The sequence below is a fragment of the Gymnoscopelus microlampas genome (genome assembly GCF_963454915.1).
Source record: "Gymnoscopelus microlampas genome assembly, chromosome: 16".
Lineage (NCBI taxonomy): Eukaryota > Metazoa > Chordata > Actinopteri > Myctophiformes > Myctophidae > Gymnoscopelus > Gymnoscopelus microlampas.
Window position 1 is genome coordinate 39,300,405 of NC_139953.1, and position 16,270 is coordinate 39,316,674.

General features: G+C 43.2%; 1 protein-coding gene across 1 annotated transcript in view; it reads right to left on the reverse strand.

Moving 5' to 3' along the window:
• Window positions 1–16,270, reverse strand: part of LOC311063428 (connector enhancer of kinase suppressor of ras 3-like) — a 61,682-nt gene that overhangs the window by 5,639 nt on the left and 39,773 nt on the right. The window contains exons 4-12 of the mRNA XM_084082889.1: window positions 16,051–16,138; window positions 11,677–11,718; window positions 10,503–10,622; window positions 10,236–10,295; window positions 9,311–9,379; window positions 8,604–8,753; window positions 2,589–2,707; window positions 1,552–1,742; window positions 925–1,014 (exon numbers count right to left, since the gene is read on the reverse strand). Of these exons, the coding sequence (XP_083939015.1) occupies window positions 925–1,014; window positions 1,552–1,742; window positions 2,589–2,707; window positions 8,604–8,753; window positions 9,311–9,379; window positions 10,236–10,295; window positions 10,503–10,622; window positions 11,677–11,718; window positions 16,051–16,138 (929 nt within the window). The remainder of the gene's footprint in view (window positions 1–924; window positions 1,015–1,551; window positions 1,743–2,588; window positions 2,708–8,603; window positions 8,754–9,310; window positions 9,380–10,235; window positions 10,296–10,502; window positions 10,623–11,676; window positions 11,719–16,050; window positions 16,139–16,270) is intronic.

Below are 16,270 nucleotides of genomic sequence, written 5' to 3' on the forward strand. Positions count from 1 at the left end.
TGTGTTATTCATTTAGTACGGGGAATGGCTAACAGACCCTTGTTCAGCAGACCTTAGGGTTCCTGCTGCAGTGGGCACAAAATGTGGGAACAGGTCAGTTAAGGTTTCCGGGGCCTTGACCAACGCAGAGCTCTATAATAAGTGAGCACCAGCTGGACTTTGAACTGGAACCTGAAATAAACAGGAAGCCATGTGCAAGGAGGCCAGATCTGGAGTGATGTGACATGACACCTTCTGCTGGACCTGGTTAACAGTCTGGCAGCAGCGTTTTGGATTTAGTTGGAGGCAGTGTTGATTTTAGCAGCAAATTTGGGTTTAGTTTTAGTCATAGTCTTTTGAGTTTTAGTCATATTTCAGTCATCTGAAATGTTTTCGTTTTTGTCTAGTTTTAGTCGACTAAATATCATACAATTTTAGTCGACTAAATCTTTTTTTTAATTTTTTTTTTTTTAGACTAAATCTACAGTTGATTTAGTCGACTAAAATGTATTTAGGCGGCCTTGATGGCGTCGTAATGGCTGATTTTACACTTGGTTGCATGCTGAAAATAGCTGATCTACAAGCTCCCAATGCGTCGCGCTGCGACGCGTTGTGAGCTTGTAGATCTGCTATTTTCAGAGCGCAACACCCTAGTTCCCTCCCTAATATTTTAGCCTAGTTTTTATTTGTTGACGAAATTGTCAATATATTTAGTCTTAGTCATCATAGCTTAGTTTTTATATAGTTTTTATTTAGTTTTCATCAGTGAAAAAAGGTAGTCGACGAACATTTTTCGTCGTAGTTTTAGTCGACGAAATCAACACTGGTTGGAGGCGGTCCATGGTTGTTTTACTGAGGCAGGTGAAAAGAGGGTATATTTGTGTGTATCACACACACACAGTTCAATAGAAACATGTACAGTACAGTACAGTACAGTATGCTTACCTGTCCTTCCCTGAGCCAGCCAGGGTCTGGAGGACGCGTCTGATAACACTGAGCCAGGGTTCACTGGCATGGACAACGGACGAGGTTTACCTGCAAAGCAAACAGTTTTAAAATAAACACCATTATTCTTTAACCCATTAAAACTGTTTGATGGTTGCTTTCCTTGTCCTGTTCGCTATGTAAAGCTGTCATCATACAGAACACTTTAATTACAGATGTGACTACATATTTTAATGTGTTGCATCTGTGTTGTTTTAGCTATATATATGTATACATATAGCAACATACGTTTTTCAGAAAACTCTTAGGATTTAGAAGGCATGTCGTCGCTGTCAGGCAGAAACCTCTCATCTCCATATTCAAACTTTTTGCGTATTTGTTTTGTAAATTAACACCCTACTTGATCATATTACAGCATCACACAAAAGCATCAAAAGTAGCAGATCTACAAGCTCGAAACGCGGCGCGAAGCGACGCGTTTCGAGCTTGTAGATCTGCTACTTTTGCTGTTTTTGAATGAGAATCCTGAAAAGTAACAGTTTTGGACATAATGAGCTTTCCGCCCGACAGAGACGATTTGTGTGTGTGTGTGTGTGTGTGTGTGTGTGTGTGTGTGTGTGTGTGTACCTCGTGTGGAGGCTCTCTGTCGGAGGCGTACGGGCGGCTGCAGCAGGAGGCAGTGTTCAGGAGGAGGAGCAGCCGCCGACACCTTGTGCTCGTAGTCGGCCACGGTGAACCTCCTCCTCCCGTCCACGTCCAGGTAGGAGTTGGGAGACTTGCACCTCAGCTTCACACTCGCGTGATGTGTGTTCCCATCCCTGGAGAGGACACCCACCAACACAACATGGAGGAGAGAGAGAACAAAGTTTAACGAAAATTACGGGAATATTAACCCATTAAGGCAGGGAATTCATCTGTATAGGGAATACATCTCTCAAATGCCGTATAAATAATGGACCTTGATATAAAAAAATCACACCCTGTGTGAAGGAAGCGGTGCCTTTGGGGCGGGGATTAACTAATTTCAGTTCGTCCCTATTGGTGGTCTGAGTCCACTTACCAAATTTGTACTTGGTAGCATGCTGCAAACTAGAATAATGGCTGTTTAAAGCCCAGCCAATGGGCAGACAGAGGGGGCGGGGATTAAGTAATTACAGCTCGTCCCTATTGGTGGTCTAAGTCCACATACCAAATTTGGACTTGGTGGCATGCTGCAAACTGGACTTACGGCTGTTTAAAGCCCAGCCAATAGAAAGACAGAGGGGGCGGGGCTTAATTAATTTCAGTTTGTCCCTATTGGTGGTTTTAGTCCATGTACAAAATTTGTACTCCGTAGCTTGCTGCGAACTGGAGTTATAGCTGTTTAAATGCCGTGCTCAAACGGACATAACATACGGACGGACATACGGACGTCAAGTGTGTGTGTGTGTGTGTGTGCGTGTGTTCGTGTGTTCGTGTGTGCGCATGTGTGCAGTATTGGCGAGTGTGTGTGTGGGTTGAAGTGGCGCATGTGTTTTGCCGTGTTCAAGCATACGGACGGACATAACATACGGACGGACGGACGGACGGACACACACACGGAGTCAAATGTAGAGCGGTTGGCACCGCTAAAAAAGGTTGAAAACCACTGCGTTACGTGGTGGTGGTGTTATAAAGGTTCTTACCGTGGAATGTAGGGTCCATTAGGAGGAGGAGGAAGGTACAGATCCAGGATGTTGGGTCTGTCTTTCTTGGTGTGAAGAGCGTCTTCAATGGGCGGGGCTTTGTGTAGACCTGGGCCACCCTGATAGGACGAGACAGTAACCACACAAGACCCGTTATTGGCCAGTTTAATGGATTTCACCTGTCAATCAAACCTCTCTTTTTGATTATCATGTACGGTATATCAATGTCATGATGAACCTTTTCGTGCCAAGGACCCCCAAAATTATATATATTTGGCTGCGGACCCCCCATCTGAAAATGTTTTGTGCCAGGGAAGACGAGAAGATCATTTGTGTAAAAGAATTCAAACACTTTCAAGATTTTTCCAAAATGGTCAAAAATAGCAGATGTACAAGCTCACAGCGCGGCACGAAGTGACGCGCTGTGAGCTTGTATATCTTGTGTGAGCTTGTATATCTGTTCTAAACCACTGTTCTAAATCCTAATAGTTTTCTGAAAAACATATCTTGCTATATACACACCGGTAGCTAAAATCTAAAATGACAAGATGCTTTCCCGGTTTTAATGGGGAAACTTGATGTATTGATGTTCATCTATATAGCCAAACATATTTTTTAGGAATAGTGAAATGGAAGGTTCCCGTTTTGATCCCCGGCTCCCCCAGTGTTACTGTCGAAGTGTCCTTGAGCAGGACACTTAACTACGATTGGTCCCGATTAGCAGGTTGGTGCCTTGCATGGTTACCTCCGCCATCGGTGACTGTAATGCACATTGTAAAGTGCTTTGGATAAAGGCGCTATACAACCCATTCAATCTGGGAACGCATCTCTGTCATTTTAGATTTCTTAGGCTATTCAAATATAGCTGCTAAAAATCATGAACATTTTTGCAAATCTTTACAAATGTCTTCTAAATCTTAACAGTTTTTTTTTTAAAAACACACATCAGTGGTTCTCAAACTTTTTCATGTCAAGGACCCCCACAATTATACATATTTGGGCCGCCGATCCCCATCAAAATATGTTGTTCCAGGGACCCCCCCAGAAGCAAAGATTTGACATAAAAATGTTGTTTAAAAAAATATATGTCTTCAAAGATTTGCACACATGTTCAATATTGTTCCAAAATAGCAGATCTACAAGCTCGTAGCGCGGCACTCGCCACGCTAGCCAAAGTATAAAATAATGGGATAAATGCATCCATTTACCATTTCTATCAGAAGCAGAATTGCTGTTGACGTCAATGTTTTTCATAAAAGAGGAAGTACAACAACAATGCTTCTAAAAACAACCCTTGCCTTGCTTAAGGGCATTGGAGAGTAGAAGAGCATTCCTCAGTAACTTCCTCCCTCCAGACATTAACCACAATGCTTCCATTAATGCTCAAGCAATAAAGCTAAGAACGAAGTTCCATTTCATTGCTGTACGGTGGAGACCTTGTATGTCCAACACCGTTACTTTTCAGGAAACGGGGGAAAAAAAGAACCTGTGTTCCAATGAATCCAACGCAGTTATTATTTACTCACAAAGCACGTTATACTTTTCATTGGTTAACGGTTTTCTGAGTGTGGTGCTCAAACTTTTTCATGTCAAGGACCCCCAAAATGTATTTTGCCGCGGACCACCATCTCAAAATATTTTTTTCCAGGGGCCCCCACAAGCAAAGATTTGAGTTACAAATGTTCGCTTTAAAGAATATATATTCAAAGATTTGCACAAAATGTCTCGATTTTTCAAAAATAGCAGATGTACAAGCTCGTAGCGCGGCACTCGGTGCCGCGCTATGAGCTTGTATATCTGCTATTTTTGAATAGCCAAAGTGTAAAATAATGCTTTTTTAGCTCAAATCAATAAGTGACACAGATGCGTTCTACGTCTTAATGGGTTAAATATTCACAAGCTCACAAAGCGTCATGTTGGGAGCAATTAATCAAACAGAATAGGCCATTTTCGCGACTTTTTGGCTATTGTTGCTAATTTTGCATGAGTATATCGTTGCTGTCAGGCAGAACAGTTTGTGTCATGTTGCGACAGAGACGATATTAAATCATGAAAAAAACATAAAAAGTTGAAACATGGAGATGCAAGGTTTCTGCCTGACACCAATGATTTGGTGAAGTGAAAGCAACAGACAGACAGACAGACAGACAGACAGACAGTATCTCACTGTTCTCTGACCACATGAGAGGCTCTCAGCTCTCTCCCCTAAAGCCACCGAAACACACAACAAGCTCCGTTCCGTTTTTTTTTGCTGCTTAAAAGGGATAGTTCAACCAAAACATTACTTATTGTCTATCAATTACACACCCCATAAAGCCTTGAATTCATGGAGATTTTTTTTACTTTTGGTCGCATTCCTAAGCCAATAATTTGATGATCGGCAGGGTCTCAATGGAGACTCTTTGAGTCTCCGCCGGTGTGTGTGTGTGTGTGTGTGTGTGTGTGTGTGTGTGTGTGTGTGTGTGTGTGTGTGTGTGTGTATTTTGCGTGCGTGTGCTCAGAAATGACCCGAAAACTGCACCGATGACCTTCCACCTTTGGAGATTACTAAAAGATTAGAGGGGTCTCCCCCCTCCCCACACACACACACACAGTGGGATCTGTGTGTGTGTGCGGTGACATTTTAGGGGGGGCATTCATTTCAGCCTATCTTCCCCTAAACACACATCCTGCATTTCTTCCTAAAACAAACAAACACACCCAACCGGCTGAATTCACCATTGTCTCATTGTCTTTAACACATCGTCTGTGGGGTGGAAACCTCGTATGTCCGACGCCGTTGCTTTTCAGGATTCAAATTAAAAAGCATCAAAAGTTAGCAGATCCGCTAAGCATTATTTTAGCTCATAGCGCGCAACGAGTGCCGCGCTATGAGCTTGTAGATCTGCCATTTTTGAAAAATCAAGAAAATGTGTGCAAATCAATATATTTATATTCTTTTCAAGCAAACATTTTAAACTCAAATCTTTGCTTCTGGGGGGTTCCTGGAACAACATATTTTGAGATGGGGGTCGGCGGCCAAATACATATCATTTTGGGGGTCCTTGACATGAAATGGTTTGAGAACCACTGACATAGAAGCGTTAGAAGACATAAGTAAGAATCGGCCTCAGGTCTTAATGGGTTAAAAAAGAAAGAAGTTAGGGAATGGAGATAAGAGGTTTCTGCTCCGACAGCAACGATATGAGTCATCCTTCTATGGATGTCTGACGTTGGTGGAGGACAGTGGTGGAAGATGTAGTTTTACATAAGTAAAGTAAATAGCGATACCACAACGTAGAAATACTCAAGTAAAAGTCCTGTATTACTTGAGCAAAAGAACATAAGTATTGGCAAAAGTAAAAAGACTCAATGTGCAGCATGTCCCATTAAAGATTTTTTTTCAAAAGTTCTCTTTTTTGGTTACTTTTTGCAACAGTAATCTAAATCTACAAATCCACTTTTCAAATAATGACAGTGCAGGAAAAAAGTACAATATTTGCCTTTGAGATGCAGTGGAGTAGAGGTATAAAGTGTCTGGCTATATAAAAATGGCTGTACTAAAGTCAAGTAAAAGTACCTCAACGTCGTAGTCCAGTACAGTACTTAGTTACTTTTTAACACATGAGTCACCTTCTATAGAAGTCTTGACATCGGTGGAGAGGGTGAGGTTCATGTTTAAACTCTGTCTTCATGTTCTTCCAAGAGGAAGGAGAAGGAAGAAGGGGTCCATTGTTCAGACAACCCCGTCCCCCCAACCCACCCCACTGACTGACAAAACCCAATGGCATTCTGGGTAGGCTGAGGAAAGCCTGTTGTTTCTAATTAAGACGTGTGTCCCAAACATTAAAGGGCCTCCTCGGCAAAACAAACAGCAGACAGTCAATTGAAAGCCTCCAGTTTTTAGCCTCTTATTTATCAGACGTGAATTGAAAGCTGTTGAGGTTTTAGCCTCTATTTATCCAAGGAAATGTTTGTTGTTGTTGTGTGTGTGTGTGTGTGTGTGTGTGTGTGTGTGTGTGTGTGTGTGTGTGTGTGTGTGTGTGTGTGTGTGTGTGTGTGTGTGTGTGTGTGTGTGTGTGTGTGTGTGTGTGTATGTATTAATATACTTGCGATGACCAAGTATAGTAGAATTTGAAGAAATCTACATTGTGAGGACCGTTTTTCTGGTCCTCACAAGACAAATGGTTGTTTTATAGTTAAAAAAAAACATTTTTAGAGATACTTTTACGAGTTAAAAATGTATACTTAGTTGCGCGACAGTGTCATGCACCGAAAAACAGCCGATCTATAAGCTCACAACACGCGTTGTGAGCTTATAGATCTGCAGTTTTTCGGCTTTAGGCTTACGGTTAAAAATGGCAAAATAATATATATGCTTTTAAATGACTCATAAAATGGCTGTCCTAAAGCGTTGATGTCCTCACAAGTATAGTAATACAAACGTGTGTGTGTGTGTGTGTGTGTGTGTGCGTGCGTGCGTGCGTGCGTGCGTGCGTGCGTGCGTGCGTGCGTGCGTGCGTGCGTGCGTGCGTGCGTGCGTGCGTGCGTGGATGGCATGACGGCTGTCCTAACCCAGGAACACCCTTTTTCGTGACGCCCTACCACATCCGTCTGTGCATGCACAAGGGATTTGTGCCACGGCAAGAGCCCATTGTGAGAAGAGGACTATACTTTTCTCCTCGTTAATCCGTTAAGACAGGGAAAGCGTCTGTGTCATTTTAACATTTCTTTGGCTATTCAAAAATAGCAGATCTACAAGCTCATAGCGTGGCACCCAAGTGTCGCGCTATGAGCTTGTAGATCTGTAGATCTTTTTTAAAGCGAACATTTTGTAACTCAAATCTTTGCATCTGGGGGGTCCCTGGAAGAAAACATTTTGAGATGGGGGGGTCTGCGGCCATATACATTTTGGGTGGTCTTTGACATGAACAAGTTTGAGAACCACTGATTTTATAGCAACATATGTTTTAAAAAAAATAAACTGTTTGGATTTAGAAGACATTTGTAGAATCCCCAGAAGCAAAGATTTGAGTTACAAATGTTCGCTTTAAAAAAATATATATATTCAAAGATTTGCACACATTTTCATGATTTTTCAAAAATAGCAGATCTACAAGCTCATAGCGTGGCACCGAGTGCCACGCTATGAGCTTGTAGATCTGCTATTTTTGAATATCCAAAGAAATCAAAAAATGACACAGATGCGTTCCCGGTCTTAATGGGTTAACTTAACTAACTTGTGTCAATTATTTCTTTGCGTTCATATAATCCTCTAAAAACTGTTTCTCAAACTGGTGGGCCGTGAGGTTATTGCATGTGGAACCCCAAATAAATGGCAAGATTTTACATGACTACAAAAAGAATCATGGTATTTTTCTTTTCTTTAAAACCTTGATACTCTTCGTTCCATTGACCCAAGCCAGAAACACCCCAAAAAATGTATTTATTGATCATTAAAATCAATGTACTCTGAATTCCACTTGAGATTTTCAAGTGGGCCCTGATCCAGAAAAGGTTGAGAACCACTGCTCTAATAAATTCCTACAGTAAAGCTTCAAGAAGTTTTTTTGTTTAATTCAGTTTTTTTTTTAATTCTGTTATGCTGGTAAACCATTTAACAAACCTGCAAGCGAACTGCACTTCAAGTCCTTTATTTTGACATGATCATAATCGTCGCTGTCGGGCACAAGCCTTGTATCTCCATATTTCAACTTTTATAATTTTTTCATAAATTAATTTCCTACTTCATCATTGTAAAGTATCACACGAAAGTAGCCAATCTTCATGCTCACAAGGCGTTGCATTGCGATGCCTTGTGAGCTTGCAGATCGGCTATTTTTGCTGCATTTCCCCCCAGAATAGGGACGCTGGGGTGTACCTGTACACAGAATAGGGATGCTGGGGTGTACCTGTACACAGAATAGGGATGCTGGGGTGTACCTGTACACAGAATAGGGATGGTAGGGTGTACCTGTACACAGAATAGGGATGCTGGGGTGTGCCTGTACACAGAATAGGGATGCTGGGGTGTACCTGTACGAGCGGGGGTCTCCAGCGCAGGTTCTTCAGGGGGGCGGGGGCAAAGCTGCAGGACGTCCCAGAGGGGCGTTTCTTCACCACCAAGACCACCTCCCCTGGCCCCGCCTTCAACTTCCCCACCAGGTGCTTCAGCTGCCAGCCCACCTAGGACCAATCACAGCACAGAATACCTGCATGTCATCACCATCAATAATGTACCTATACTGTACACTGTCAGACATGTTCAAATTAGAGGTGTTAAAGGTTCGCAAAAATCCATGGTTCGGTTGGATGCGATATTTTGGTGTCACCTGTTCGATACTTTTCTGATACGGCAAAGGAATATAAATGGCAGAGACATTTCCAGAACAAAGAAAAACCTAGGTACCGTACCGTTTGAAGTGCGAACTGAACCAATCGCCTCGTACCGAACATTTTCAATACGAATATGTGTACCGTTACACCTCTAGTTCAAGTATTTAATAATAAAACATTATATATAGATTACCCCCCAGAATATGGATGCTGGGGTGCAGGTGGTTAACAAAAGTGGCATTTGGAGAGTTTTAAGCATTATCGTCCCATCCCTAATGTACTGTAAGACTTATACCAATGATAATGCCATCTATTCTTGGGAAAAGAGTCTGAAAGATTATTTTACTTCGAACATCATTGACATAAGAAAAAACACAAAGACTGGTGTGTGTGTATGAATCACATACCACAGTCTGTTTGTTGACTTGTATCACCTCATCTCCTGCATGGATCCTCTGGGTTCTGTCTGCTGGAGACTAAACAACACACACACACACACACACACACACACACACACACGTTATGGATTGCAGTTTTAATTTACATTTTAACTAGATATTGAGGGCCAGCAATGTTTGGAATTCGCCAATCTGGATGGAATATGAAAAATCTGACAGCTCCGTCTAGATCACATGACTATAGAGATAATGTGTACCGATTTGCGTTATGTTTGGACAAAATCTGTAGGAGTAATGTAACAAAATATGTTTAATTTGCCTCCTGGTGGCGCTATAACCTATAGCCTAGTGGGAATGTGCGTGGCAATCGGACGCTGCGTTCATGATTTGAGGCATTTTGTTCAAAACGAGCCACTCTTTAGATGCCAATCTTAGCCAATCAGGATGGAATATAAAACATTTGATAGATCCGTGTTGATCACATAACTAAAGAGATAATGTGTACCGATTTGCATGATGTTTGGACAAAATCTGAAAGGACAAATACAATATTTTCTTTGGTGCAAAAATCGGCCTCTGGTGTTGGCGCTATAAAAGGGTGATGTTAAAAATGCAGGGCAGAGGTTTTTCCATAGCCTCTAGGGAGTGTGCGTGCAAAGTTTCACACCGATCGGTCTAGTTATGGCCCTGGGTAGAAGAGCGAATCAGCCTGTTATAGCGTAGGGTGGCATTTCTTCCTTGGCCTTGTGGGAAAGTGCGGGCAAAGTTTCACAGTGAAGAAACACTCTACAGCAACGATTACCATGGGAATACAGAGCTATTTAACGCTTATTTGAAAGAAAAAAAATATAATTTACTGTAGACCCCTTTCAATTATGGCTAAAGTGTTATGTGATCATTTCTTTGAAACCATATTAAAACCCTGGAGCCTCACATTCTCTGTGGTCCCTGTGATGACATGTAGTCCATCATATGTTGATTTGATGTACATCCCCTGGAAGAGAAAAAACAACTATCTTTATCATTTCATCTGAAAAGTTCTCATCTCAGTTCAATTTCACTTTTATAACTGTTAAACTGGTTTAGTTTTTACCCTTTTCTTTCCCAGTTCTTTATCTTAATAAAACACAACTGTGTGTGTGTGTGTGTGTGTGTGTGTGTGTGTGTGTGTGTGTGTGTGTGTGTGTGTGTGTGCTCTCACCAGTCCCTCTCCAGGCTTGATGTTGGTGATGTGGACTTCCTCCAGGCAGGTCACCTGACTCTTTAAAGGGTCAGAGGTCGCACGCACCGTCTGCTCACAGATACCGTTCAGGGCCTGTGACTGCACACACACACACACACACACACACACACACACACACACACACACACACACACACACACACACACACACACACACACACACACACACACACACACACACACACACACACACACACACACACACACACACACACACACGGAGAGAGAGAGAGAGAGAATAAATGACCAAACCTGCCTACCGATGGTGCTACCGATGGACAGTTCAGGAACTGTCCACGGCCCTCCCCTGAGACACAGAGTAGACATAAATGGTGCCATCTTATATTGACCATCCGTGAGGACCAATTACATGAAGAAGAAATAGGGGAAGTGGTCCTTTAATGTAAATTTGAACCAAAACAACAGTACCTACTGTATTAACAGAGTTCTGATCCAAACCAGGCCTCTATACCTTTTTCCCTTCTACGCTAGAATCTCCTCACTGAAAAAGGCAATGCACAAGCTCACACAAGCTTATAGATCTGCTGTTTTGGAAAACTTTCACCTAATAAAATGGCCAGAAATAGGGACGCCAGGTTGAAAGTGGTTTAAAGGAAGTTGTGGGTGGGTTTAACCATCACAGGAAGTGTTACCTAACACGGGAAGTGGATAGAAGGGCTTCTGTGGAAGCCACATGACAACGCACGTGCACGCACGCACGCACACACAAACACACACACAGTATTACAGGAAAGAGGAAGTGAGTGTTTGTGTTTAGGGTAAATGTGCTTGTGTTGTTCACAACCCAATGTGACTGGGAAGTGTGTGTGTGTGTGTGTGTGTGTGTGTGTGTGTATTTCTTCGTTGGCTGACATTTTAAAAGATCTTGCTTGTTCGTGATGTCAGTGTGTGTGTGTGTGTGTGTGTGTGTGTGTGTGTGTGTGTGTGTGTGTGTGTGTGTGTGTGTGTGTGTGTGTGTGTGTGTGTGTGTGTGTGTGTGTGTGTGTGTGTGTGTGTGTGTGTGTGTGCGTGCGTGCGTGTGTCTGTGTGCGTGCGTGTGTACGTGTGTGATTCGGATCTGCTGGGTCGTCTAAAAACCAGAGACGATAAAGAAGCAAAAACAAGACACTTACGACTTCCATGATCTTCTCCTCCATCTCGTAAACAGTGCAGTCCTGAAATGAAACACAAACACACACAGGCTCTAAACCAGTGGTTCTCTATTTTCACAATATTTATCTGTGGAACATAGTCAAACAAAATATAATGCCTACAATTCCAAGCGCTAGTCAGGGTGCGGGGTCCCCAGTTCAAATCTACCTTACAATTGGGATCTACAGTCATGCGCCACGACGGTTGTCTGTGGGCAACTTGCATCAGTGTTGCCACACTTGCGCGCCAGCAACAAGCAACCAGCTTCATCCAACAGCACCGCGCTGCGCACTGCGCATGCGTGGACGCACTTTCCTAACCAATTACACGCCACTTCACGCTTACAACTCCTGGACATGGCAACCCCGCCAACCACGCCCCCCATCCAAATACTGTCTGTCTGTCTGACTCTTTGAGAGGGTTGAACGCAGCGCGCGCCGTCTCGCTGGGCTGAGGGTGCTGCTTCTCAGTTTGCTTTCGTTTTCGGTTTGCGTCTGGAAACACTGTTGCTCTCGCTTTTGGTTTGCGTCTCCAAAACATCTACAGCCCACTTCACGAGAGCCTCGCGCCAGCGACTAGACGGAAGGGTCGCGTAGCGACCCGCACCTCTAGTATTGATAAATTTTTGGGGGGGTCGCGGCCTGAAAAGTGCGAGAAATATATAATCAAAAATAATTTTCAAAAAATAGAAGATCTACAAGCTCATAACGCGGCACTCGGTGCAAACCCAGCAATTAGATAGTCGGGAACGGGAACTTCGCGCGGGAGGAGGGGCACATGCACGCGCGCTGCGCGCGCGTGCATGTGCCCGTTGCCTGCGGGGCTAAGCCCCCGACCTAGTAGAGACCTAGCGACGCGTCTGCTTATAACTTTGCAAGTGCGTACGATGAATAGTGAAAATGGCAGATCTACAAGCTCACAACACGTAAATTAACGCCGTACTTGATCATACTACGGCGTAAAAGTAGCAGATCCGCAAGCTCAAAACGCGAATTTGATGTCTGTTTCTCAAATTCTACTATACTTGTGGGGACCATATGAGTCACAGCCCCTGATGGACTGACTGTACATGTAAAGAAGAGCCAGTGACAGGTGTTGAGGGCCATCACTCAGTGAGGAGTGTCAGTTTTGTTTGGGTTTCCACAGCTTGTGTTGGTGTGTATTATTGTGACATGATACTGCATGTGTTAGTGTGTGTATTATTGTGACATGATACTGCATGTGTATTATTGTGACATGATACTGCATGTGTATTATTGTGACATGATACTGCATGTGTATTATTGTGACATGATACTGCATGTGCAGTGTTGTGGAACATGACTAAACTGCAACTCCCCCAGAGGAGTTCAGAGGACTAAACAGACACACACGGAGGGCTCAGGATGCCACAGGTTTGAATCCGGCTTATGATGCTTCTCTTTCACCATTCTCTGTAGGGTTAGGTGTTTTTAACCCTCTCTACCTCTCTATTTTTATGGGTAAATATCTCTCTTTTGTTTGATTGATTGAATATTTTATTAGGCAAAAAATGTAAAACAACACATTTACATTTAAAATACTTTGTCTAACAGGTCCGTTCATAAAAGTCCTTGCGGACTTGTTTCCAATGAGGGCCTTGGTATTCAATTCATAGACATATATAGTGGCATCACAGTTCGAATATCATTACACAAAGAAAATAAAAAAACAGCAAGAATATATATATATATCTATATATCCATATATATATCTATACACATATATATATATATATACATACCTATATACATACATATAATACTATGTACAACAAAAGAAAATAAAAAAATAAAAAAGGGGGGGGGGGGGATATGTACAAGAACAGGGGGGGGGGGGGGTCGGCTATCTAATGGGAAAATGGTACTACCTCCTCTTTTGGCCTCCTGGAAGGTGATTTTTTAAGGCTCTTTTAAATGAGCCCAGCGAACTGCATTTTTTGAGGGATGGGGTTAGCCCATTCCAATCCTGGGTGGCAGTGCTGTAGAAGGAGAATTTGCCCATGTTTGTTTTATGGGTGGGTGGTACCAAATTGTTGTTAACGCTCCCTCTGGTATTGTGACTGTGGGTGTCACTAACCTTTTGGAGGTATTTACTCAGATATGCGGGAATAGGGGGCATATCGGGCAAATTTTCGTTTACAATTTTGAAGGCCAGTCCCATTTTTAGTTGTTTAACCCTGTCTTCCACCCTGAGCCAGCCTAGGCTGGCAAAATGGGCGGGAGAAAGGTGGGTCATGGGCCCCAATCCGAGGAGTAGCCGAATCAGTTTGTTTTGGGAGGTTTGAAGCTTAGTCTTCAGTGACACTGAGGTGTTGGAGTACCAGGAGGTGCTAGCATAGTCAAAATGTGGTTGAATCAGGGCCCCTGAGAGGGTCCTGAGGGCCTGTGGGTTGACAAAAGAGGAAACTCTGCCCATAAATTTGGTTCTCTGGTTTACTATTTTGACCACCTTTGTCCCCATGCTTTCACCCGACAGGTATTTGTCGAGAATACAACCCAAATAGGTAATCTCTTCTTTGCTAGCGATAATTGTGTCATCGACTTTGACCTTGAAATCATTTACCTCCATCTGTCTGAGGGAATGTTTGGTCCCAAAGAGAATGGATTCAGTTTTCCCAAGGTGTAGTGACAGTTTGTTATCGGTAAGCCAAGTACGGATTTTTGAGAGTTCAGAGCTGAGCGCCTCCTCAACTTGCAACTTGTCCTCTCCCGAGATCAGGAGTGCCGAGTCATCAGCGAACAGGAACAATTTGCAGTTACAGGCAGCATTCATGTCGTTAATGTATAAAAGGAACAGTAACGGCCCAAGAATGCTGCCCTGAGGAACCCCACAGCTCACCGGGAGGGAAGAGGACATGGTTCCGTTGATGTCAACCACTTGCTCTCTACCCTCCAAGTAGGATCTCATCCAGTTTAATGATGTGCAGTCAAAACCAATCGCCCTCAGCTTATCAAGTAAAATTGAATGGTTTACAGTGTCGAACGCTTTTTGGAGGTCCAACATGACCATGCCGCAGTATTTGCCCGCGTCTACCTCACGTTTGATGTAGTCGGTCAAATACATCAGGCATGTGTCAGTGGAATGGGAGGTTCTGAAGCCCGATTGGAATTCAAACAACAGTTTATGCTCGCTGAGGTAGCTGTTGATTTGTTCTTGAATTAATCGCTCTACAACCTTTGAGATGGAACAAAGGATGGAAACAGGCCTATAGTTGCCAGGTTCTAATTTGCTTCCTTTTTTATGTAGAGGGATTACTCTTGCCAATTTGAAATCCTGTGGGACGTGACACTGGCTGATGGATAGGTTTGTGATTTGGGCTACTATGGGGGCAATAGCAGTAGCTGCGTCTCTGAGGAATCTGGTGGGGATATTGTCAAGGCCGGTGGCCTTGTTCGGCTGGAGGGTTAAAAGTTTTCTCTGCACATCATCAGCATTTACTGGTTTGAATGAGAAGGAGTCTTTTGTGTTTCTTTTTTCATTTCCTATTTTTTTTTAGTTAGTATTTTTAGTAAAATTCAACATAAAAACAAAAAGCAGATCTACAAGCTTGCGACGCGTTGTGAGCTTGTAGATCTGCTATTTGGGGTCTGACCATTCTGGTGCGTTGTTCAAATAAACTGCTACTCCCTCCCTTCTTCTCCCTCTCTTCCTCTGCACCAGAGGTCTTCAACAGGGGGTCCGGGACCCATAGGGGGTCCTCAGAGTGACTATAGGGGGGCCACCAAATCTTTGAGTGATAGGAACTTCTAAAAAAAAGTTTTGTTTTGTTTTTTTACACATTAACCACTTCAACTAACCAACATCCCTATTCTGAGGGGGCGACAATCAGCTGATCTACAAGCTCACGACGACGCGTTCTGAGCTTTAAATGATCGTCATAATGAACTACGATGACGATTATGCAAAGTAATTGCGATTATCTCGAATGACTGCAATCAGGTTTCAGAATTGATTTAAAGATTTGTTGACGACTTTTAAAGCCTTGCAAGGTCAGGCTTCCAGTTACATTTTACATATGCTGACATGGGATTGAGCCTGTGTGTATGTGTGTGTGTGTGTGTGTGTGTGTGTGTGTGTGTGTGTGTGTGTGTGTGTGTGTGTGTGTGTGTGTGTGTGTGTGTGTGTGTGTGTGTGTGTGTGTGTGTGTGTGTGTGCACGCACACTCCCTGTAAAGTCAAGGACGAACCTCTGCCCCCCAAATTTCTCAAATCGGCCTCATGGTGGCGCTATAACAGGGCAATTCACGTTTTTGGTTCTTCCCACACAGAACTCACGCAAAAACGGTACAAATGATCTGTGTGTAAAAGGTGTGAAAGCAGTGAGACGTTGCTGACCTTCTGCACGGTGGAGGTGAGCTCCAGACACAGCTGAATGATGCTGTTCTTGGTTCCAGAGAAGTCGCTGATTCCCGTCAGAGGAGTCCTGATAGACACCACACACACACACACACACACACACACACACACACACACAGAAAATACGTCATCAGTCACTTCCGCTTCTACTCCACAATAACCACCAACACTGTACAGGTCAGGGTGGAGATTCCCCACA